Source organism: Protopterus annectens, chromosome 4.part1 (genome assembly GCF_019279795.1).
Source record: "Protopterus annectens isolate FY-2018-M chromosome 4.part1, PAN1.0, whole genome shotgun sequence".
Classification (NCBI taxonomy): domain Eukaryota; kingdom Metazoa; phylum Chordata; order Ceratodontiformes; family Protopteridae; genus Protopterus; species Protopterus annectens.
In genome coordinates, this window is record NC_056734.1 from 626,732,995 (window position 1) to 626,758,609 (window position 25,615).

Genomic DNA, 25,615 nt, shown 5'->3' on the forward strand with positions numbered 1-25,615 from the left:
AGGCATCTTTTAGGTCTAGGGTCACTAGCCAGGCGGTTTTTGTTAGCAGAGCCAGCAGCTGCTGCAAGGTTAGCATTTTCAATCAGGGGACCACCAGAGAGGTGTTCAGAATGGATAGATCCAGGATGGGGCACCAAGTGCCCTCTTTTCTGGGAACAAGGAATAGTCTTGAATAAAAGCCTTTGCCTGTTTGATCTGAGGGGACAGGTTCTACTGCCCCCTGGGATATGAGAGTTTGGACCAGTTTCGATGCCTCTGCCCACTGATTTGGAGGTAAGTCTGGGTACCCTCTTGTAATTGGGAGTATGCTGAAAAAGGATATGCATCCCTGAAAAACCATCTTTAAGACCCACTGGTCCTTTGTTACAGAAAGCCAATTTAAGAGGGACAGCCTTCCTCCTAGTTTTTGGTGAGTGAAGGGAGGGCAGAGGGGGGAGGGGAAGTAGTCTTTTTGCCATAAAAGGGTGGCTTAGAACTCTCTGCCTTTGGGGCAGAAGTGGTACACTGTTTGCTTCTCTACTGGCTCAGGAACAGGGCTCTGGATGGCCTGTCCCTGCAGGGCTTACCTTGGCCTTGTCTGCTAGGCGCAGGGAAGGACCAGTGCTTAGACGGAAAGTTCCTGCTGAACCTGGGAGGTTGAAACTTAAAGAAATCTTTCACTGTTTGCATAGACTTTGCTTGGTCTTCCATCTTTTTAAGCACCTCGGTCTGCTTTTACTCCAAACAAGTGCTCCTTATCCAGGGGTGCATCAATAAGTTTAGACTTGACATGATCAGGGAGAGGCTGTCCCTTCAGCCATACATGTCTCCTAATGACAGATCCCGACACTGATGCCCTGCTAGAGGCTTCTAGGGCGTCATAGCCACAGTGTAATAAGTGTTTTGTCACTTGATAAGCAGAGAGCAGTAAATCTGCTAACTCTCTTGAATTGGCACAGTCAGGAAAGGTAGAAATCTTTTGTTTTAATAGTTCCAAAGTGTGTTGCTGAAATTTTAACATATGGAACTGACAACTGAGTGCTCTGACTGCTAAGGTTGCAGAGGTGTATACCTTTTTACCCCATCTGTCCAGAGCTCTGGAGCCCTTGTCAGAAGGAAAAGGATTCTTGTCAAAACTAGTCTTAGCTTCTTTAAGTCCCTGAGTGATGACCTCCGGGTCTGCAGCAGGATTTCTGTAGAGGTACTTGTGAGAATCCAGTACACTGTAATACCAGTCAGGTTTACTGGGAGCAGATGGAAAGGCGTCAAGGGCTCAGCTGGATTCATGGAAAACATCATCCACCACTTCTAAAATAGGGGGGATGGCCAAGGGTCTGTGCTGAGGCAGGTCCAGAAACTTTAAGCCTTTTCTTAGACTGGGGGAAGTCCTGAGATTCCCACTGGAAATGTTCCCTGTGGGTGTGAAGGGTTTCCCCAAAGGGAATGTCTTCTGGAGGGGAGGCAGTAGGGATGGATTCCTCTGCATCCAAATCCTCATAAGCAGTCAGAGGTTGCTGTTCCTCTTCAAAATATGAATAGTCAGATTCCTCAGAATCCTGTTCTGTCACAATTTCTGGAGAAGGGGGCCTTTTCCTTTTAGAAGTTGTGGCCTGACTACCCTGGATAAGGGAGATGAGATCCTCTGCCATTTTAAGCATTTGTGCTTGGGGTGGTGGAGCAGAAGCAAGATGGTGGCTAGAACCAGATTTTCTAGGAGTGGCCTGGCTTCTAGGCCAGAGAGAATCTGTCAATCTCAGAGAAACAGTAGTCAGATGAGAAGACATCAGTTTTTGTCTAGATTCGGTAGTGCGAAAGGCCTCCTCAAAAGTCGGTACCTGCGTCACAGCCTCAGACCCAACAGAGGCATAGACAGCCAAAGACGAACATTTCTGCAGCATACCAGACTCCGAAAGGGTCTCAGTAGAGGCCTGCGTAGATATCGAATCGGGCATCAGGGGCTCTAAAGTGCCTCACTGAATTCTGGAGAAAGTACAGTTTTGTACCTACCATAAATGTAGATGTCCGATAGGTATGCATCTGCAGTCATCACATATGGGTTGTCCTGCCTCAGGCAGCCCTTCGGTCGGCCGGATTCCAAAGTCTGGGTCCGGCGTCGGCTGATGTCGCCCTCTCCCGGCGCCAGAGCCTGGGGTATAAAAGCGTCAGCCGACGCCATCTTCCTCAGTGTTTCTTGCCCCAGATGCCAGGTGCCCTCAAAGGAAGGCTAAATTTGGAGAAATGCAATAAATTCCAAACATGCACAGAAATATATATATATATATATATATATATATATATATATATATATATATATATATAAAACAAATACACCCTAATAAATAACCCCAGCTAGCTATGAGAGGGGAAAGTACCCAATAAATACCCAAAAGGGGAAGGAGGGAGGGTAAACCTGACTGCAGATGCATACCTATCGGACATCTACATTTATGGTAGACACAAAACTGTACTAGGTCCTTCAAGGATGCATCTGCAGTCATCACATATGGGTAGAATACCATAGCCATACTGGGGGTGGAGGATCTATGTAAAGGATGGTATAGCTAAAATGCCCTGCAGGACTGCCGTAGCAAAGCCTGCTCTGGATCTGGAATATAAAGGTAAATTGTAATGCTTGGAAAATTTATGCACGGAGCTCCATGTAGCAGCCTCTAAAATGTCCTTGATAGCCACCCCTCTAAAGAAGGCTGTGGAGGTGGCTGTGGCTCTGGTGGAATGAGGTCTAATGTTAGCTGGCACAGTTTTTCCATTAAAGGAATAACAAAAACGTATGCAATTCCCTATCCATTTTGAAATTGTCTGTTTGGAAATTGCTTTTCCTTGTGCACCAGCAGCATATGTCACAAACAGCTGATCAGTTTTTCTGTAGCTTTTAGTTCTGTCAAAGTAGTAGCGCAACTGTCTGTGTATGTCCAGGGTGTGCATTAGTTTCTCCCCTTTGTTTTGTGGATTTGGAAAGAAGGTAGGCAGGTGAATAGCTTGGTTTAATGAGACCCTGGATACCACCTTTGGCATAAATGAAGGATCGGTTCTCAATGAGACTCTGTCCTGATGAAAAATAAGAAATGGCTGTACTGCCATGAGGGCCTGTAACTCAGATACTCTTCTTGCTGAGGTTATAGCCAGAAGGAAGGCGGTCTTCCAAGACAGGCATTGTAGTTCTGCAGATGCTGCTGGTTCAAAGGGAGGCAGAGTTAGTTTTTCCAACACGAAGTTAAGGTCCCAAGTAGGCACTGGAGGTTTCCTTGGAGGATTGATGTTTTTAATTCCTCTTAGAAACCGTCTTAGGAGAGGATGAGAAAAGACAGGTGGGTCAGTATTGTACTCTGCTGAAATTGCTGAAGCATGAATTTTAATGGAAGAGTAAGACAGGCCATTATGGAGCATTTCTGCCAAGTATTCCAGGATATGTGCCAAGTTCATCACTGTCGCATCTAGGCCCTTTGTGGTGCTCCAAGTGTGAAATCTTTTCCATTTTGCTGAATATGCCTTTCTTGTGGAAGGCCTGCGAGCTTCCATGATGATATCCTTCACTCTCTTGGATAGCTTATCCTGAGGAGGAGTCAAGGTATTTTCCAGGCTTTTAGTTGCAAGGTTTTCAGGTTGGAATGCAGAGTTTTGTAATTGTGCTGTGTCAGGAGAAGTGGCCATTGAGGAAGAGGCCATGGTTTTGTGCGTGACATGCTCTTTAACAGTGGGTACCAGTGCTGTCTTGGCCAGTCCGGAGCTATCAGAATCACTTTTGGCTGCTCTGTCCTGATCTTCAGTAAGACCTTGGTCATTAATGGAAGAGGTGGAAATGCATACACTGTTAAGAGTTCTCCAGCTGAAAGATAGGGCGTCCACTTTCCATGCTTGTGGGTGGTATGTCCTTGAGCAGAATTTCTTCAGCTGATTGTGGGGGGAGGCAAAAAGATCTATGTCTGGCCTTCCCCATGACTGTGTTATCTGTAGGGCAATGCTGAGAATTGATAATGCTCTGAACCTGCAAGAAATCTGAGGTGTCTTCTGCAACTTTGTCTGATAGGGACATGCAGGTATGCCTCCTTGAGGTCTAGAGTCACCAGCCAAGACCCCTTGCCCAGCATGGGAAGGAGTTGCTGTAGAGTCAGCATTTTGAATTTTGGCACAATGAGATAAGTATTCAGTGCGGACAAGTCGAGAATAGGCCTCCATTGATTTTCTTTTCTTGGAACAAGGAATAGTCTGGAGTAAAATCCTTGGCCTTGTTCTGAAAGAGGAACCTTTTCTATAGCTTTCATTTGCATTAAGTTGGAGATTTGTTTCAAAGCCTCTGCCCTTTGATTTGGTGGCAGGTCTGGCATGCCTTTTCTTTTTGGCAATGTGTGAAAATGGAACCTGTATCCTTTGTCTATTATTTGCAGTGTCCATTTGTCTCTTGTAATACTGTGCCAATTTTCTGAGAATAAGGAAAGCTTTCCGCCCAAAGGTGCTTCTAATTGAGCCCTGGTTGGCGGAATCAAAGCAAAGTCATTGAGTCTGTCCTTGTGCAGCAGTTGAAGGTCCTGCACTACCTCTCTGGTTGGGAGGCTGCCATTGACGCCCTCTGTAGGAGCCTCTAGCTTGCCCTCTACCTCTGGCACGCCTATTCTTGCCTCTCTGGAATCTTTCTGTGTCCGGAAAGGACCAATTCTTGGTAGGCCAATTTCTGCTGAATCTTGGTGGTTGGACTTGTAGAAAATCTTTGACTGTTTGTACAGATTTTGCCTTTTCCTCAAATTTCTTTAAGACCTCCTGAGCAGTGGAGCCAAATAACTTTTGCTTTTCCAGTGGAGCATCCAGAAGCTTAGCTTTAACATGGTCTGGCAGAGATTGTTCCTTCAGCCAAGCATGCCTACGTATGACTGCACCTGTCATAGCTGACCTACATGAAGCTTCCAATGCATCATAACCACACTGTAAGAAATGGTTGCTAACCTGCTGGGAGTTATGTACCAGATCCTGAAGTGATTTGCGATCTAGGGGTTCAGGAGAAGACAGTTTCTTATGCAATTCATCTAACAAATACTCTTGGTACTGTATCATATGAAACTGACAATTTAATGCCCTCATAGAAAGAGTAGCAGAAGTATACACTTTTTTACCCCATCTCTCTAAAGCCCTGGACTCCCTTTCAGAGGGGAGTGGATTTTTATTAGTGGTAGCTGCAACCCCTTTAGGGTCCTGGAAAATAGTTTCTGGATCAGCAGAGTGGGCCTTGTAAAGAAAAAGATGCGAGTCCGGGACCCTGTAGTACCTATCAGGTTTGGCAGGGGCCGGAGGAAGAGTGTCAGGGGTTATGCTAGACTCAGAGTACACATCATCAATGACAGTCAAAACAGGAGGAATAGCCAAAGGTCTATGCCGAGGTAAATGCAGAAAAGTTCTTAATGTTTTCCTGGAGTCAGAGAATTCCTGGCCCTGCCATTTGAAATGCTCTCTCATAGTGTGAAGGGTCTCCCCGAAGGATAGTTCTTCAGGAGGGGAGGCCGAGGAGATTGATTTCTCTGCATCAGAATCCTTGTAGGCCAAAAAAGCCTCCTCCAGGTAGTCCGTGAGAGCAGAACCATCAGAGGCCTCCTCTGAGGAGTGGGGATCAGAGGGCTCAACCCTGGGCCTTTTGTCTAGAGGGGGTTGAAAGAATCTGTCCGGATGGTGTTGAGAGCCCCTAATTAAGGAGATAAGTTCCTCTGCTAAAGTTAGAATCTGTGAACTGGTAGAGGGTCTCTGTGGAATAACCCTGGGAGGCATAGCTTTTGTATGTTTAGCAGCTTTAGCCCTGGTGAAAGCCTTTATGGACATGGATGCAGGAGGCCTAGCTGCACCACGTGCTGGTGTAGTTTTGTCTAGAGGAATGGTGTCGGAAGTTTCCAAGACACCAGTATGAGGGAAATTCAATAACTGACTCAGCAGGGGCCTCGGGGCCGAGGTTGTCGGTTGAGCGGTTTCAGGGGTCGGAATTACCAAGGACTCTGTTTCAGCCGAGACAGAGACACTCACGGTAGGCCTGGCAGTGGTTTCAGCCAAAACCGCGGGCCACGTGTGTCGGTCCGTGTCCTTCCGTTTCTTTGTTAAATGTGAAGTCGTAGTCTCTGATGGCATATTGTATGAAAAACTAGTCCCAAAAAATTCCTCTGCAAACTCCGCCCGACGTCTAAGAGTGCGTCGGTTGAAGGAAGCACAGGCTGAACAGGCCGAGACGTCGTGGTCTGGGCCTAGGCAGGGGAGGCAGTAAGAGTGGAAATCCTTATGAGGTATTTGTTTCCCACAAGTTAAGCAATTATTAACTTTATCTGACATCGGCTGAGGCAAGAAAGAGTCCCCAACGGGGTACTTAGCTTTTGAAGTCTTCGGTAGCTGAATTACAGGAGCTGGCCGACTGGCACTTGCGAACTGCTTCTGCTTCGGGCACCACGCGGCAAGAAAGACTGGGGAAGATGGCGTCGGCTGACGCTTTTATACCCCAGGCGCTGACGCCGGGAGAGGCGACATCAGCCGATGCCGGACCCAGACTTTGGAATCCGGCCGACCGAAGGGCTGCCCGAGGCAGGACAACCCATATGTGATGACTGCAGATGCATCCTTGAAGGACATCTGACCACCTGCTTAGCGGTAGAGTCGTCGGAAGACTTAGCCTTGTGTGGTCCGTCTCGTGTGGTCCGTCTCTATCTTTATCTCTGCGTTTTTTCGGAATGTCCACAGATTCTTGGCTGACAGACACCATATCGAAATGCGAAGAAATAACATGAAAATAACTGTCTACAATAAGAGCTCTATGGCAAATGGCTCCCGCATTAAAAAGGCCACAGAACTGGCAATGGGGGACATCGTGGTCTGGGCCTAAACAAGTGATGCAGTAAAAATGGAAGTCTCTGTGTGGGATCTGCTTTCCACAGCAGAGACAATTAACTTTTTCAGACATTGGTTAGTGCAAAAAAAAAAAAAAAAGGTCCTCAATGGGGTATTTAGCTTTAGACATTTTCAGCTGAAATTCAAACTCTGGTAGCGACCGACCAGCACTCATGCAAACTGCTTCTGCTATGGGCTCCATGGCAAGAAAGACTGATGTAATGATGTCAGCTGCCTTGCTTTATAGCACTGATGACCTTATGTCAGACTACAGGTGACTGCAGCCAATGCACAAAAACACCGACTCTGGTATTCAGGCCGGCCGAGGGCTACCACAGCAGGGATAACCCACAGGTGATGACTGCAACAGTGAAACATGAACATCAATGGTTGCCGTCATAGATCCCAAAGCTTGAAGGATTTGGGCTGTTGCCGGCAGAAGCATTTCTAGAAGAGCATGCATCCTGTCGCTGGTGAGAAAGACCTTGCCCAGAGATGTATTCAACAGCACTCTAATGAATTCCAGGGAATTGACAGGCTCCAATTTCAATTTGGGAAAAATTTATCGTGATGCCCAAAGTCGAAGCTAACTGAAGGAACTGGTCCCTGGCTTGAAGAATCTGATACTTGATGGGTGCAGCTAGATGCCAGTCGTCCAGGTAAGGGGGAAAACCCCTATCCCCTGCAGTCTGAGATACGCTGCGAGTATTGCTACCACTTTGATGAATACCCTGGGAGCTGCGGTGAGGCCAAATGGGAGTACCCTGAACTGATTATGCCTGGATCCTGACGAAAGAGTACGCACCTCCTATGATGCTTGTCCATCTTTATGTGATGGAAAGCATTCTGGAGGTCCACAGAGCACATCCAGTAGTCCTTCGGAAGGGTAGGGAAGGATAGATTGAATTGTAACCATCTGGAACTTTGTCTTGGCGACAAACCTGTTCAAGCGGTAGAGATCCAAGCTCTGCCTGTGTCCGCCCAACTTTTTGGGCACCAAAAAGAATCTTGAGTAGACACCTGATCCGGACAGTCCTGGGGTGATGGGCTGGATGACTCGCTTGTTGAGCAGCTTGGAAATTTCGAGTACGGCTGCCTCCCTGTGAGCAGGTGTAACATCTGTTAGAATCTTTCGGGCCTTTGGCAGCTGAAGAAAGGGCATCAGACAGCCCCTGGAAATTATTCTCAGCACCCATTGAGCTGACGTGATTGTTTCCCAGGCTGATGGATGAAGAATGAGAATGAGGATTAGAAAAACAACCCCCGACTGCCTCCTGGATAGGACAGTCGGGCAACACTTCAAGGCCGCTGGAAGGGCCTATCCGGGCATGAGTGCCAAGACCCTTGTTCCCTCTAAGCCCTCCTGCCCGTAGAATGGCAACTAAAAGAATCATTCCCCGATCTGCCTCTAGACGAAGAGTCTGCCGGTGCGTCTTGATGGAAGGCCCTGAACTTCCAGAAAGTACAGTTTTGTACCTACCATAAATGTAGATGCCCGATAGGCATGCATCTGCAGTCCTTACAAATGGGTTGTCCTGTCGTCAGGCAGCCCTTCGGTCGGCCGGATTCCAAAGTCTGGGTCTGGCCTCGGCTGGTGTCGCACTTCACCCGACGTCATAGCGGCAGTTCTTCGGGTAAAAAGGCATCAGCCGATGCCATTTTCCTCAGTGTTTCTTGCCCCAGATGCCAGGTGCCCTCTAGGAAGGCTAAATTTGGATAAATGCAAATGGTTCCAAATAGTAGAGAGCAAACAAAAAATAAGCATGTATGTACATATATATACAAACAAATACACCATAATAGATTCCCCCAGCTAGCTACAAGATGGGCAAATACCCTAGGAGTACCACAGAGGGGAAGGAGGGTGGGTAATCCTGACTGCAGATGCATGCCTATCGGACATCTACATTTATGGTAGGTACAAAACTGTACTATGTCCTTCAAGGATGCATCTGCAGTCCTTACAAATGGGTAGAATACCATAGCCAAACTGGGGGGGAGGAGAAATAAGATTATGGTGTAGTTAAGATCCCTTGCAAAATAGCAGTGGCAAAACCTGCTCGGGATCTGGAGTATAAAGGTAAATTATAATGCTTGGCAAATGTATGCACGGAGCTCCAAGTAGCAGCCTCTAAAATGTCTTTGGTAGCCACTCCTCGTAAAAAAGCTGTGGTAGTGGCTGTAGCCCTTGTAGAGTGAGGCCTGATGTTTTCTGGAGTTTTCTTCCCATGGTAGGAGTAACAAAATCTAATGCAATTTCCTATCCACTTAGAGATTGTCTGTTTTGAAAATGCTTTTCCTTCCATTCCTGTTGCATATGCTACCAGTAGCTGGTCAGTTTTTCTATTGCTCTTGGTCCTGTCCAGGTAGTAACGTAATTGTCTATGTACATCCAAGGTATGCAACAGTCTTTCTCCCTGTTCTGTGGGTTGGGGAAGAATGTAGGTAGGTGGATAGCTTGATTTAAAGATACCCTGGAGACCACCTTTGGCATAAAAGTAGGATTAGTTCTCATGGACACACTATCTTGATGGAAGATCAGGAAGGGCTGTACTGCCATTAATGCCTGTAGCTCAGATACCCTTCTTGCTGAAGTGATTGCAAGCAGGAAAGCAGTTTTCCATGATAAGTACTGTAATTCTGCTGTTGCTGCTGGCTCGAAAGGAGGGAGTGTCAACTTTTCTAGCACAAAGTTCAAGTCCCATGCTGGCAATGGTGGCTTCCTAGGTGGCTTTACATTTTTAGTCCCAACCAGAAACTGCCTGAGCAGAGGATGTGAGAAGACTGGAGGATCCAAGTTGTATTCTGCTGAAATAGCTGATGCATGAATCTTAATGGAAGAATAGGAGAGGCCGTTGCGGAAGAGCTCTGCCAAGTATTCCAGGATGTTAGCTATGTTTACCAGTGACACATCCTCTCCTTTTGCAGTACTCCAAACGAAATATCTTTTCCATTTTGCTGAATAATTTTTTCTTGTTGAGGGTCTGCGAGCCTCCAAGATAATGTCTTTAACCCTTTGAGATAAATCTGGGTTATTTGGTCTTATGCAAAGTTCCAGGCAGCCAGCTGCAGTGTTTTCAGGCTTGGATGCAGGGTTTTGAAGTTGTTCTGTGTTAACAGCAAGGGAACTAGGGGCAGAGGCCATATTTGTTCCCGAGACATACTCCTCAGTAATGGGTACCAATGTTGCCTTGGCCAGTCTGGAGCTATCAGGATGATCCTTGGACGGTCTTCTTTGATCTTCAATAGCACCTTGGCATCAAAGGAAGAGGTGGGAATGCATATGCTGTCAGGTTTTTCCAACTGAAAGATAGGGAGTCCACTTTCCAAGTGGGTGGTACGTCCTTGTGCAGAATTTTTTCAGTTGGTGATTGTGTGGGGATGCAAATAAGTCTTTCTGGTAGTCCCCATTTCCCTGTAATGGTTTTGAAGATGTCCGGATGCAGCATCCATTCGTCGGCATCCGTGGTAGTTCTGCTTAGGATGTCTGCTAGTATATTTTCTTATCCTGGCACAAAAATTGCTTGTAGCTGAATGTTGAAGCTCAGTGCCACATTCCAGAGGTCCACTGCCATCCGGCATAGAGGGTATGAATGTGTGCCTCCCTGTCTGTTGATGTACCACATAACTGTGGTGTTGTCCGTCCTTATCAGCAGTTGACCCTGTCGAAGAAATGGTCTGAATGCCTGAATTGCCAGTTTTACTGCCAGCATTTCCTTTTGATTTATGTGTAGGTGCAGCTGGTCTTGAGTCCATAAGCCTTGTATGCACTTGTCCAGCATGTGTGCCCCCCAACCGAGGTCTGAGGCATCTGTTGTGATGGTCTGGCTTGGTTGAGTGCTGTGGAAGGGCAGTCCCTTGTTTGATTGACAGGCCTGAGCCCACCATTGGAATTCTTGTTTCAGGCATGGAATTATTGGAATTTGGGTTTCTAGGCTGTGCTTGTGCTGAGACCATAAATTCCTTAGGTACCACTGTAACTTTCTCATATGTAGTCTGGCATGTGGAATCAATATTATGCAGGATGCCATGTAACCGAGAGCTTGCAGGACTTTTCTTGCTGTTAGCTGGTTCTGCTTTGTTAATGCCATGAAGTAGAAAGGGAGTTGCTCCTGTTTTTCTACTGTCAGGAATGCCATTTGTTTTGATGTGTCCAGATCTGCACCCAAGAAGGTTATCCTTTGGGATGGTATCAGCCTTGACTTTTTTATATTGACTGTGTATCCCAGGGCTTGTAGTAGATGAATGACCCTTTCCAAATCTTTTGTTAATTTGTTTTTCTTGTCCGCTTGTAACAGGCAGTCGTCCAGGTAAGGGTAAATGTGAATTCCCTGAAGCCTGCAATGAGCAATTACTGATGCCAGGCATTTCGTGAATACTCTGGGCGCAGTAGATAAGTCAAAGGGCAATGCTGAGAATTGATAATGCTCTGATCCTGCAAGAAATCTGAGGTATCTTCTGCAATTTGGTCGTATGGGGACGTGCAGGTATGCCTCCTTGAGATCTAGAGTTACCAGCCAAGACTCCTTGCCCAGCATGGGAAGAAGTTGCTGTAGGGTCAGCATTTTGAATTTTGGAACAATGAGGTATGTGTTTAAAGCGGACAGTTTGAGAATAGGTCTCCATTGGTTTTCTTTTCTTGGTACCAGGAAGAGTCTGGAGTAAAATCCTTGCCCTTGTTCCATGGATGGTACCCTTTCTACAGCTCACATCCTTAGTAAGTGAGTTATTTGTTCTAGAGCTTCTGTCTTCTGATTTGGAGGTAGGTTTGGCATTCCTCTCTTCCTTGGTAGAGTATGGAAGTGAAACCTGTAACCTTGGTCTATTGTCTGTAAAATCCATTTGTCTCCTGTGATGTAATGCCAGTTTACTGAAAATAAGGCTAGCTTCCCGCCTAAGGGTGCCTCTAGTTGTTCCCTGGTAGGTGGTGCTAGAGCCAAGTCACTGTGATTGTCCTGTGGAAGTGGTGGTGGCTGGGTCTGTGGCTGTACCTCGCTGGTTGTTAGCCTGCCACTGACGTCCCCTGTAGGCACCTCTGGACTGACCCCTGCCTCTTGAGCGCCTATTCCTGCCTCTCTGAGCTCTGGAGGTGTCTGGAAAGGACCAATTCTTGGAAGGCCAGTTCCTGCTAGACCTTGGAGGCTGGACCTGTAAGAAATCCTTGACTGTCTGGACAGATTTTGCTTTCTCTTCCACCTTCTTCAGCACCTGTTGCGCAGGGGAGCCAAACAAATTGAGCTTATCCATGGGAGCATCTAGGAGCTTTGATTTAACATGGTCTGGTAAGGACTGCTCTTTTAACTATGCATGTCTTCGGATCACTGTGCCAGTCATGGCTGATCTAAAGGAAGCCTCCAGTGCATCATAGCCGCATTTTAAGGAATGATTACTGACCTGCTGAATGTTATGTACCATTTCCTGTACAGATTTTTTTGTCTAATGGTTTATCCGAGGACAGTTTTTTAGTTAATTGGTCTAACATAAATTCCTGATACTGAATCATGTGGAATTGACAGTTCAGGGCCCTAGCTGAAAGAGTAGCAGAAGTGTAAACTTTTTTACCCCATCTCTCTAAGGCCCTAGATTCCCTTTCAGAGGGGAGGGGGTTTTTGGTAGAAGTAGCTGCTACAGCCTTGGGTCCCTGGGAGATAGTTTCGGGATCTGCAAAAGGGGCCTTATACAAATGATAATGTGTGTCCGGAACCCTGTAGTACCTATCGGGCTTAGCAGGGGCCGGAGGAAGAGAATCAGGAGCAGTACAAGCATCATCCACAACAGTAAGTACTGGAGGAATGGCTAAAGGCCTATGCTGTGGCAAATGCAAAAAGGTTCTAAGCCTTTTCCTAGAGTCTGAAAAATCCTGGCCCTGCCATTGAAATTGTTCCCTCATAGCATGCAAGGTTTCCCCAAAAGAAAATTCCTCAGGCGGAGAGGCAGAAGGAATGGACTCTTCTGCATCAGAGTCCTCATAAGGAGAAAAGGGCCCTCTGGAGGGTTTGAATTATCTGATTCATCAGAGGAGCCATCTGAAGAAACTGGCTCAGGGGGCTCTACTCTAGTCCTCTTCTCTGGAGGAGGGTGAGAGGCCCTGTCTGGATGTGGTTGGGATCCCCGGATCAAAGAAATGAGATCCTCTGCTAGACTAAGCATTTGTGAACTAGAGCTAGGCCTGTGAGAGGGGGTCTTAGCAGGCACAGATTTGGTGGTTTTTGCTGCTTTAGCCCTGGCAAAGGCCTTAATCGACATGGATGCAGGAGGCCTAGAAGCTCCACGTGCAGGGGTAGAAATATCCAAAGGGATAGTATCAAATATATCCTGTGAACCTGCAGGAGCAGGTGGAATTTCAGTAGCAGATTCAGCCAGGCTGGACGAGGCCTCGGTAAGTGGCAAGCTTTCGGCCGAAGAACCGTGGACTCGGTTTCAGCCGAAACCGAGACACTAGCGGTTGGCTTAACCGCGGTTTCGGACGAAACCGCGGACCGCGAGTGTCTGTCCTTTTCCTTGCGCTTTTTAGAAATTTGCGTAGTCCGGGTATCCAACGGCATAATGTAAGCAAAATCGGAGCCGAAAAACTCTTCAGCAAATTCCGACCGACGTCTAAGCGTCCGTCGGTTGAAAGAAGCACAGGCTAGACAAGCTGCTACATCGTGGTCTGGGCCTAAGCAAGGTAAGCAGTAAGAGTGGAAATCTTTATGAGGTATTTGTTTCCCACAAGTTAAACAGTTATTCACTTTTTCTGACATCGGCTGAGGGAAGAAAGAGTCCCCAACGGGGTACTTAGCTTTTTAGAAGTCTTTGGTACTTGTAGTAGTAATCTCTGGTTCTGACCGACCGGCACTTGCGAACAGCTTCTGCTTCGGGCGCCACGCTGATGCCTTTATACCCGAACTGCCGCTATGACGTCGGGTGAAGTGCGACACCAGCCGAGGCCAGACCCAGACTTTGGAATCCGGCCGACCGAAGGGCTGCCTGACGACAGGACAACCCATTTGTAAGGACTGCAGATGCATCCTTGAAGGACATCCACAATTTCTTACCATCTCTTTGATACCTGGAGTAGGAACACTGAAGAGTAGAAAACAGGATTCAGACAGCAGGCAAGGTCTTACCATCCTTCTCACACTGGGCTAACATATCCTTCACAAATGGACTGAACAGGGAAGATACAATGAAGGGGGCATTTGTGAAGGATGCCTTGAAGGGCTCGGAGAAATCGCAAAAATCGCATCCAGACAGGACGCCTAGTAGCGTTGTCTGAAACAGCTGTTTTGATGCACTTTCCATGGCATAAGGAGAGGAGCCTCATAGACGTGTTCGAAATGACTTTAACAGTGGCTAGTCTATAGCAGAAGATCTTCACCACCGACAGGGACTCCAGACTATACGCAGAAAGCTCCTTGATGAGTGATCCTTCAGTTTAGTAACATGCTCCATGTAATTCAGTGCCCTCAGAGCGAAGGTCGCCGACGTATAAACATGCTTCCCCAGTCTGTCTATTGCCCTGGACTCCCTGTCAGGGGGGATAGACAGAGGAGCTCTCCTGGGCAAGCTCCTATTTCGTGGCAGCTGCAACCACCAGGGCATCAACAGGGACACTCTTCTGCCAAAATACCATGTCTGGTGGGGAGGGGGGGAAGCTAAGGACCTTATCAGGGTGTTTTGGTACAGGTTCCATCGCATCCAGATCCTTCCACGCCCTACGAGCAATGAGATCTACCAAAGGGTCTGGGGGGATCACCCAGGAAGTAGATGGGCTTGTGTCTCCAGGAACACTGACTCATCCGGATTGGGCTTTGGGGCTGACCATCCACCCTTCTGACACAGAAATTCCAGGATGTCTGCAAAGGAGACATCACTGGGTGGAGATCGGGGGGGAGCACTCACCTTCCTCCCAGTGTCGTCAGCAACAGGTTCAGGGGTGGAGTCAATGTGCCTCTTCTTGCACACATGCTTCTGGTGGACTTCCTCGGAGAAGATTCCAGGGAGGAACCGGAAACCTGGGGCTCCAAAGGGAGAGAAATCTGGAGGGTCGAGGCAGGCTGTCATTGAAGTGGAGGACTGGAGACGTCGGATCCAGAGAGAAAGGTATAAAGGATTTCAACATTGAAATAGAGAGGACCCTCTCCACCACATCGAATGCCGAAGGAGAGCAGGAGATCAGCACCACAAGCACTTGTGCCGAGGCGCTCGACGTCGGCAGAGCCAAAACCTCAGGCTCCATCTGCGTTGATGGGGGTGCCGGTGCCAAACTGCTCAGGGCTGAAGCTCCAAGGGGAAGGGAAGGCACCAAAATCCTCGACGCTGACGTCAAACCCTCAGAACTGGCGCCGAGCGGACTATGATTCCGAGAGCCCTCCAGCACCAAAGAGAAAGGGGTCAAGGAACTCAAGGGCCATGGTCGGCGAAGAAAAGTACAGTTTTGTACCTACCATAAATGTAGATGTCCGATAGGAATGCATCTGCAGTCCTTACAAATGGGTTGTCCTGTCGTCAGGCAGCCCTTCGGTCGGCCGGATTCCAAAGTCTGGGTCTGGCTTCGGCTGGTGTCGCACTTCACCCGACGTCATAGCTGCAGTTCTTCGGGTATAAAGGCATCAGCCGACGCCATTTTCCTCAGTGTTTCTTGCCCCAGATGCCAGATGTCCTCTTGGATGGCTAAATGCCAATGTTTCCAAATAGTAGACAGCAAACACATAAAATAAGCATGTATGTACATATATACAAACAAATACACCATAATAGATCTCCCCCAAGCTAGCTGAAAGATGGCAAATACCCTAGAAGTACCACAGAGGGGTAGGCGGGTGGGTCGGAAATCTACATTTATGGTAGGTACAAAACTGTACTATGTCCTTCAAGGATGCATCTGCAGTCCTTACAAATGGGTAGAATACCATAGCCAAACTAGGGGAGGAGGGAAAAACTAGATTATGGTGTAGTTAGGATCCCTTGCAAAACAGCAGTGGCAAAACCTGCTCGGGATCTAGAATATAAAGGTAAATTATAATGCTTGGCAAATGTATGCACGGAGGTCCAAGTAGCAGCCTCTATAATGTCCTTGGTGGCCACTCCTCGTAAGAAAGCTGTGGTAGTGGCTGTAGCCCTTGTAGAGTGAGGCCTGATGTTCTCTGGAGTTTTCTTTCCATAGTAGGAGTATGGAAAATCTAATACAATTTCCTATCCACTTGGAGATTGTTAGTTTTGAAATTGCTTTTCCTTCCCTTCCAGTTGCATATGCTACCAGTAGCTGGTCAGTTTTTCTATTGCCCTTGGTCTTGTCCAGGTAGTAGCGTAACTGTCTATGTACATCCAAGGTATGCAACAGTCTTTCTCCCCTGTTCTGTGGGTTTGGGAAGAATGTAGGTAGGTGGATAGCCTGATTTAAAGACACTCTGGATACCACCTTAGGCATAAATGTCGGATTTGTTCTCATGGACACTCTATCTTGATGGAAGATCAGGAAGGGTTGCACTGCCATTAATGCCTGTAGTTCAGAAACCCTTCTTGCTGAAGTGATTGCCAGCAGGAAAGCAGTCTTCCATGATAAGTATTGTAATTCTGCTGTTGCTGCTGGTTCGAAAGGGGGAAGTGTCAATTTTTCTAGCACAAAGTTCAAGTCCCATGTTGGCAATGGTGGTTTCCTAGGAGGCTTTACATTTTTGATTCCTCTCAGAAACTGCCTGAGCAGAGGATGTGAGAAGACAGGAGGATCCAAGCTGTATTCTGCTGAGATGGCTGATGCATGTATCTTGATGGAGGAATAGGACAGGCCTGAGTGGAAGAGCTCTGCAAAGTATTCCAGGATGCTGGCTATGCTTACCCGTAATACATCTTCTCCCTTTGCAGTACTCCATATGAGATATCTTTTCCATTTTGCTGCATAATTTTTCCGTGTTGAGGGTCTGCGAGCCTCAAGGATAATGTCTTTAACCCATTGGGATAAATTTGGGTTACTTGATCTTATGTAATATTCCAGGCAGTCAGCTGCAGAGTTTTCAGGTTTGGATGCAGGATGTTGTAATTGTTCTGTGTTAACAGCAGTGGAACCAGGGGTAGTGTCCATAATTGTTCCCGAGACATGCTCCTTAGTAATGGGTACCAATGTTGCCTTGGCCAGTCTGGAGCCGATCCTTGGACGGTCCTCTTTGATTTTCAATAGCACCTTGTGCATCAAAGGAAGTGGTGGGAATGCATATGCTGTCAGGTTTTTCCAACTGAAGGATAGGGAGTCCACCTTCCAAGCAAGTGGGTGGTACGTCCTTGTGCAGAATTTCTTTAGCTGGTGATTGTGTGGGGATGCAAATAAGTCTATTTCTGGAAGTCCCCATTTTCTTGTGATGGCTTTGAATATGTCCGGATGCAGCATCCATTCGTGGGTATCCGTGGTAGTTCTGCTTAACATATCTGCTAGAATGTTTTGTTTTCCCGGTACAAAAATTGCTTGTAACTGAATGTTGTAGTTCAGAGCCACATTCCATAGGTCCAGTGCCATCCGGCATAGAGGGTATGAATGTGTGCCTCCCTGTTTGTTGATGTATCACATGACTGTGATGTTGTCTGTCCTTATCAACTGCCCTTCTCGGAGAAATGGTCTGAATGCCTGGATTGCCAATTTTACTGCCAGCATTTCCTTTAGATTTATGTGCAGGTGCATCTGGTCTTGAGTCCATAAGCCTTGTATGCACTTGTCCAGCATGTGGGCCCCCCAACCGAGGTCTGAGGCATCCGTTGTGATGGTTTGACTTGGTTGAATGCTGTAGAAGGGCAATCCTGTGTTTGATTGACAGGCCTGAGCCCACCATAGGAACTCTTGCTTCAGGCATGGGATTAGTGGAATTTTGGTTTCTAGGCTGTGTTTGTGTTGAGACCATAAATTCTTCAGGTACCACTGTAGTTTTCTCATATGCAGTCTGGCATGAGGGACCAGTATTATGCAGGATGCCATGAAGCCCAGGGCTTGCAGCACTTTTCTTGCTGTTAGATGGTTCTGCTTTGTTAATGCCAAGAAGTAGAGAGGAAGTTGTTCTTGCTTTTCTACAGTTAGGAATGCCATCTGCTTTGATGTGTCCAGCTCTGCACCCAAAAAGGTTATTCTTTGGGATGGTATCAGCCTTGAATTTTTTATATTGACTGTATATCCCAGGGCTTGCAGCAAGTAAATGACTCTTTGTAAGTCTTCTGTTAGCTTGTTTTTGTTGTCCGCTTGAATCAGACAGTCGTCCAGGTAGGGATAAATTTGGATTCCCTGAAGTCTGCAATGAGCGATTACTGATGCCAGGCATTTCGTGAACACTCTGGGCGCAGTAGATAAGCCAAAGGGCAATGCTGAGAATTGATAATGCTCTGATCCTGCAAGAAATCTGAGGTATCTTCTGCAATTTGGTCGTATGGGGACGTGCAGGTATGCCTCCTTGAGATCTAGAGTTACCAGCCAAGACTCCTTGCCCAGCATGGGAAGAAGCTGCTGTAGGGTCAGCATTTTGAATTTTGGGACAATGAGGAATGTGTTTAAAGCGGACAGGTCGAGAATAGGCCTCCATTTTTTCTCTTTTCTTGGTACCAGGAAGAGTCTGGAGTAAAATCCCTTTCCTTGTTCCATAGATGGTACCTTTTCCACAGCTCTCATTCTTACTAATTGAGCTATTTGTTTTAGAGCTTCTATCTTTTGATTTGGTGGTAGGTTTGGCATTCCTCTTTTTCCTGGTAGAGTATGGAAATGAAACCTGTAACCTTGGTCTATAGTCTGCAAAATCCACTTGTCCCTTGTGATGTAAAGCCAGCTCTTTGAAAATAAGGCTAGCTTTCCGCCTAAGGGTGCTGCTAGCTGTTCCCTGGTAGGCGGTGCCAGAGCCAAGTCACTGTGATTGTCCTGTTGCAGTGGTAGTGGCTGTGTCTGTGCCTCGCTGGTTGTTGCCCTGCCACTGGTGTCCCCTGTAGGCACCCCTGGATTGATTTCTGCCTCTTGAACGCCTATTCCTGCCTCTCTGAGCTTTAGAAGAGTCTGGAAAGGACCAATTTTTGGAGGGCCAGTTCCTGCTAAACCTTGGAGGTTGCACCTGTAAGAAATATTTCACTGTTTGTACAGATTTTGCCTTCTCTTCCATTTTCTTCAGTACCTGCTGAGCTGGAGAACCAAATAAATTGACCTTGTCCATGGGAGCATCTAATAGTTTTGATATGACATGGTCCGGCAAGGCCTGTTCTTTCAACCATGCATGCCTTCTGATAACTGTGCCAGTCATGGCTGATCTAAAGGAAGCCTCCAGTGCATCATAGCCGCATTTTAAAGAATGGTTACTAACTTGCTGAATGTTATGCACCATTTCCAGAACATATTTCTTATCTAAAGAATCATCAGAGGACAGTTTCTTAGTTAACTGATCAAGCATAAACTCCTGGTATTGGATCATATGAAACTGACAGTTCAGGGCCCTAGCTGACAGAGTAGCAGAGGTGTACACTTTTTTACCCCATCTCTCTAAGGACCTGGATTCCCTTTCAGAGGGGAGGGGATTTTTAACAGAGGTAGATGCTACTGCCTTAGGCCCCTGGGAGATAGTCTCGGGATCTGCCAAAGGAGCCTTGTATAAATGGTGATGTGTGTCCGGGACCCTGTAGAACCTATCGGGCTTAGCAGGGGCTGGAGGTAAAGAATCAGGAGCAGTACAAGCATCATTAAATGCATCATCTACAACAGAAAGAACTGGAGGTATAGCTAAAGGCCTATGTTGTGGTAAATGCAAGAAGGTCCTAAGCCTTTTCTGGAGTCTGAAAGTCTTGGCCCTGCCACTGAAATTGTTCCCTCATGGCATGTAAGGTTTCCCCAAAGGAAAATTCCTCAGGTGGAGAGGCAGAAGGAATCGACTCTTCAGCATCAGAGTCTTCGTAAGGAGAATAAGGAGCCTCTGGAGGGTCTGTATTGTCTGAATCATCAGAGGAATCATCCGTGGACACTGGCTCAGGGGGCTCTGCTCTAGGTCTCTTCTCTGGGGGTGGCTGAGAGGCCCTGTCTGGATGAGGTTGGGATCCCCTTATTAAAGAGATGAGATCCTCTGCCAGAGAAAGCATTTGGGAACTGGAGCTGGGCCTGTGAGAGGGGGGCTTAACAGGCACAGACTTAGTAGTTTTGGCTGCTTTAGCCCTGGCAAAAGCCTTAATGGACATGGCTGCAGGAGGCCTAGCAGCTCCACGTGCAGGGGTTGAAACATCCAAGGGAATAGTGTCCGATAATTCCTGTGTAACCAGGTTGTATTTCAGAAGCCGATTCTACCAGGTTAGAAGAGGCCTCGGTAGAAGGCATGGTTTCGGCTGAAACCGAGACACTCGCGATTTGCTTAACCGCGGTTTCGGCCGAAACCGCGGACCGGGAGTGTCGGTCCTTTTCTTTGCGTTTTTTAACAATTTGTGTAGTCGGAGGATCCGACGGCATAATATACGCAAAATCAGAACCGAAAAACTGCTCAGCAAACTCCGACCGACGTCTAAGCGTCCGTCGGTTAAAAGAAGCACAGACTAGACAAGCTGCTACGTCGTGGTCTGGGCCTAAACAAGGTAAGCAGTAAGAGTGGAAATCTTTATGAGGTATTTGTTTCCCACAAGTTAAACAGTTATTCACTTTTTCTGACATCGGCTGAGGCAAGAAAGAGTCCCCAACGGGGTACTTAGCTTTTTAGAAGTCTTCGAAGTAGTATTCGGTAGTAGTAATCTCTGGATCTGACCGACCGGCACTTGCGAACAGCTTCTGCTTCGGGCGCCACGCGGCAAGAAAGACAGAGGAAAATGGCGTCGGCTGATGCCTTTATACCCGAAGAACTGCAGCTATGACGTCAGGTGAAGTGCGACACCAGCCGAAGCCAGACCCAGACTTTGGAATCCGGCCGACCGAAGGGCTGCCTGACGACAGGACAACCCATTTGTAAGGACTGCAGATGCATCCTTGAAGGACATCCAAAAATGTCAACACTGGCACCTCGATGCCAGCAACTCTGACATCTGAAGTTCCCGAAGCCCTGGGGCTTGGGAAAGGAGGACACCCAATAAGGTAAAAGGAAGGACCCCCTGCTCCCAGTGGGGAGGGGGCAGGAAGGACTCCCAGCTGGATCTGAGCCCGCAGGAACTGTCTCATCAGGTGGCCCACTTTGCTCTCGGATAAACTATGGGATGACCTGGCAGAGGAAGCCACAGATGCAGGTCTGGAGCATTGCCTGGGTGAGGCCGAATCCGGGGGCTCAGAAGAGAACCTAGGCTGAGGGGAAGATAACCTAGGCCTAATCTTAGGAGAAGGTTCACCAGCAGCAGGGGAAGATTCCACAAGTCTCCGTTTCTCTAGGGGCGTGTCGCTGCTTTTAGATCCCTCTCTCTCCTTCTCTCGCTCTGCTTTCTTGCCCACGTCCCTGCTTTTATTTTCGGGTGACTTAACAGGAGGTCTAGTCCCTGTGCCTGTACCAGAAGAAATGGGTAACAACCCCTTTAGAATCAACTTGTTGCGTCTGTCTGCAAGGGTACGAGAAGAAAACCCTCACAAATAAGAGTACCCAGTGTCTAGGCGAGGGACACCTAAGCACACTACACACGTGTGACCATCTGAGGGTGGGAGTTTATGCCCACACCCAGTGCATTTTTTAAATCCCTTAATTTTTCTTGCAGGGAGCTGGGTCTTTGTTGCCATCACTTGAAAGTAAATGAGTCAGTTGTCTTTGTCTGGCGTGAGATAAGCCATCTGGGCAGTTGTATGTAAGCTTGCACCCAGGAATATTATCTCTTGAGAGGGCACTAGTTTCGATTTCTTTTCGTTTACTGTGTACCCTAGGCAAATTAATAATCTTTTTACAAATGCCAGATGTTTTAGTAGAATGTCCATGCTCTCTGCTTGAATAAGGCAGTCGTCCAAGTAGGGATATATTTGAGCTCCTTTTTGCCTGCAAACTGCAATTACTGGTGTCAGGCATTTTGTGAAGATCCTGGGCGCAGTAGATAAGCCAAAGGGCAGTGCAGAGAATTGGTAATGCATTGAGCCAGCTTTGAATCTGAGGTATCTTCTGCAAGATTATCTGATTGGTACATGCAGGTATGCCTCCTTGAGGTCCAAAGTAACTAGCCAAGCCTTCTTGCCCAGCATGGGTAGAAGTTGCTGCAGTGTTAACATTTTGAATTTTGGAACATCCAGAAAAGTATTTAGGATTTATAAGTCCAGTATTGGTCTCCAAGCTTTGTCCTTTCTGGATACCAGGAAAAGTATTGAGTAAAATCCTTGTCCCTGTTCTTGATGTAGTACTCTTTGAATAGCTCCCATATCCATGAGAGCAGCTATTTGTTTTTGTGCCTCTGCCCATTGGTTTTGTGGCAGGTCCGGCATACCTTTTGATTTTGGAAGGGTGTGAAAGTGGAACCTGTAACCCTGAGAAACAATATTCAGTACCCATTTGTCCTGGGTGATTATTACCCTTTTCTGACTTGTTTGATTTATCAGCCTTGACAGAAAGACAAGAAAAGGGAACCTGACCAGAAAAGACAAAGATATTAATTTTGCTCTCTATGAAGACAAGAAGGGTTGGGAAAAGTTCAGAAACTAAAAGGAAAAGTTTTTAAACGGTACCCAAGTACAAAAAGTTCTCAAAAACTAGCCAAAAACTTGCAAAAAAGATGGAGTTCAGATGATTCGCTTATAGCTGGAATGGCAGCAAATGATATCTGAGGTAGTGAGGGACAGAGGGGCATTTTGGGTAGGGGAGGAGCTCAACATCTGCACCATAGCTTGGATATGGCCAGCTCGGTACTGATGTCGGTGCTTATACCCACAGGTTGAAGATCAAATGAAGACAACAATGTCAGATCTTCACATTTTATACTTTTTCTTATCAATTCCATGCATGCAGAATTCTGACATAACATAGCTTTTAACAAATCTTCTTCTTCTTTCGGCTTTTCCCGGTTTGGGGTCGCCACAGCAGATAACCTGTCCACTCATGATTGGCAGTAGACAATTTTTAAATATTGTATGCCTGTGTGATTCTCGCTTAGAGCTTCACGTGAACACTTGACAAATATGCCTTTTTAAAACAGATCACCTGGTCTAAGAATTCATCCCCCAGCCTGAGAAGGCCAGAGCATACTTTAACATTCTGAAACCAGTCTCTTTAAACACGGTATAACATCCCTTAACTACTTCAGCACTCTGTCTTCAATTATCTGTCAGTACACTATAATTTGCAAATAAAGAGAATGCAGTTGTTAAGGCATTTGAAATATAATGCTACAACTTATACTAAACTATATTTTGAATAGTCATGCATCTATTTATACCTTTTGATTTTAACAAACGTATTATAAACACTTATTTGACTCACTTATGAAGAAACTGCAAGTTAATATGCACTTTGTGAAGAATAATTATGAGACATTTTCCATAACACACAACCCAAACCCAAGTTCTCCAAGTGACCATGTAACACCCAATAGCACAAATGAACATTCAGAGGTCAGTAAAAAATATACCCATGATAGTAAAAGACGGTTGATAATTTTATCCAGTATGATTCAGACAAAGGGCTACACAATATGAGGAAAGGATGTAAGAAACAAAGCAGCATGTAACATTCAAGTGTTAAAGTAGTACAGAATGAGTTATATGAACACTTACTGTTGTTTTCTAGATGAGTCTTGTAGATATCATCCGGTACTTTTGGTTCCATAATATCCAACTACAAAAACGGTAAATTAAAAACATATGTAATGGCTAGTTTTGTAGAGGAACAGTCTTCTTTTAGTCTGATTATGATCACAGACTTATTAAATAAAAGCACAAGACCACTAAGAACATGTCAAAATTCACCTCCTACTCTGCAAACAAATTTACATAGTGCTTGTTGCAGGTTTTCTTGCAGTATTACATTGCATTTGTCAGGTTACACTTGTATCTATGAGCACCAGAACCCCTGAAGTTGACATCATGGCATCAAGTAGGAAAAAAGTACAAACTCCCAACTGTTCACAATGCACCCAGTGCCTAAAAATTAGTTTTGACTGCTCATGCTGCAGATAGTGACTTAAAATGCAGTGCAATTATAGAAGAGTTTGAAAGCAAGTACACCACTCTGTAATAGTTGACACTACAAACATGGGACTGTCACAATAAGTGTTTGTCAATATGGTGGAGATGAGTAGATTCAGAGCCAAGATGCACCACACACAACCACTAAGCAAAAATGCAGATTAGGTATTCCTACTTTAGTTACAGAAGCTTCATCTATGCTTGTTTCCTCCTTATGCATCTTGCTAAATGCTTGTAAAAAAAATTATAAATTAAACATAAAAAAATCTGTAAAGCAAAATACAAGCAAACTTAAATCTTATAAGTCTGTTTACTAAAATCCAAGGGCACCTCAGATGAATGCCTGCAACAGGGCATGTAATTTCCATACTCCAAAAAACACTTAAAGTGAATACAGTTTATTATTCAAACTATTCCTAAAGCAGCACAATGAAATTAAGGTTCACCGTGACACCAATATATCTTTTAGCACCTTCACCACAGCAAGACATCCTTGATGTCCCAAGTCATACATGTGTAACATGCATTTTCAGAATGGAATCTAAACAAAAATTTTGTTAAAAGCTTGGCAGTTTGATTCAAGAAGATTTAAATGCTGTAATACCATAGCAACATTTGATTTGAAGTGTTGTATAACAATTTACTACTGCATCACTGTATCTGGGGAGTTAAATGCTGGAATGCATTTTCTAAAAGTGTATCCTTATTTATTTGGGTCCTTTTTTTTTTTTTAATAACAAGCTTGTAAACTTTTTGTAGTGCATGAAGTTCCCTGACTATGCTCATAAATGACCAAATTATATCCTGATTCAGCACTGCTACAGCTCAAGACCTGACCTTAACAGAAATTAGAGGGATGTTTAAAAAGAAATTATGTGCTCACCGTAACGTTCTATCTGTGTTGTCATAGGTTCATAAGTAGGTACTAGGCTATTGGCCCTAGGGCCTATATAAGCCTAGCCAAACAGTACCCTTGCTTTTGCCACACAAGAAAATTATTTTCCTGGGCATTTTCATTCTTCCTCAACCTGTGGGTTTCAGATCAGACTCTGCCACCTTCCAAAGCTTCAGGCTCCGAAGCTCGAGCTCCTCCCCTACCCATGTCGTCTCATTCCTCCAGGATTACCTCAGACTGAGTTTTCTGCTGACATATTGCAGACTATATACAAAAGTATACATATAAATAGTTAACTACTAGAAAAAGACAGAACAAGGTTCAGGAGTTCAAACAGGAACTTTGTTTCCTATAAGTATACCTGTCAGGTCTTACACAGTCATGGGCAGGGGCAAGGAAGGAGGGAAGGTTGAGGAAGAAAGAAAATGGACAACAGAGATGGAACGTTATGATGAGCACATACCTTCTTTATCCAATGTCGTCATTATCATTCTTTCCTCAACCTGTGGGACAGAGTCCCCAGCTACAGTAACCTTGGGTGCCCCTCATGGAAGGATGTTCCAAAGGACCACAGAACCAAAGGCAGCTCTATTTCTGGAGGTAATATCTAACTTATAGGGTGAAATAAAGGAATGAGAGTTAGATAGTGAACCTGCTGCACAAATATCAGTCGAGACCCTAGACCAAAAATCTTGGGATGCTGACACGGATCTGGTAGAGTGGGCTTTGTCTTGTGGGGGCAAAAACATACTCTTAGATGCACACACAAAAGAAATGTAATCTCAACCATTTGGCTAAAGTGGTCTTAGAAACTGGTTTTCCTT

General features: G+C 45.9%; 1 protein-coding gene across 1 annotated transcript in view; it reads right to left on the reverse strand.

Moving 5' to 3' along the window:
* Positions 1–25,615, reverse strand: part of PSMD2 (proteasome 26S subunit ubiquitin receptor, non-ATPase 2) — a 1,781,804-nt gene that overhangs the window by 1,263,772 nt on the left and 492,417 nt on the right. Inside the window, exon 8 of the mRNA XM_044070442.1 lies at positions 23,486–23,546. Coding sequence (XP_043926377.1) covers positions 23,486–23,546 — 61 coding nt within the window. The remainder of the gene's footprint in view (positions 1–23,485; positions 23,547–25,615) is intronic.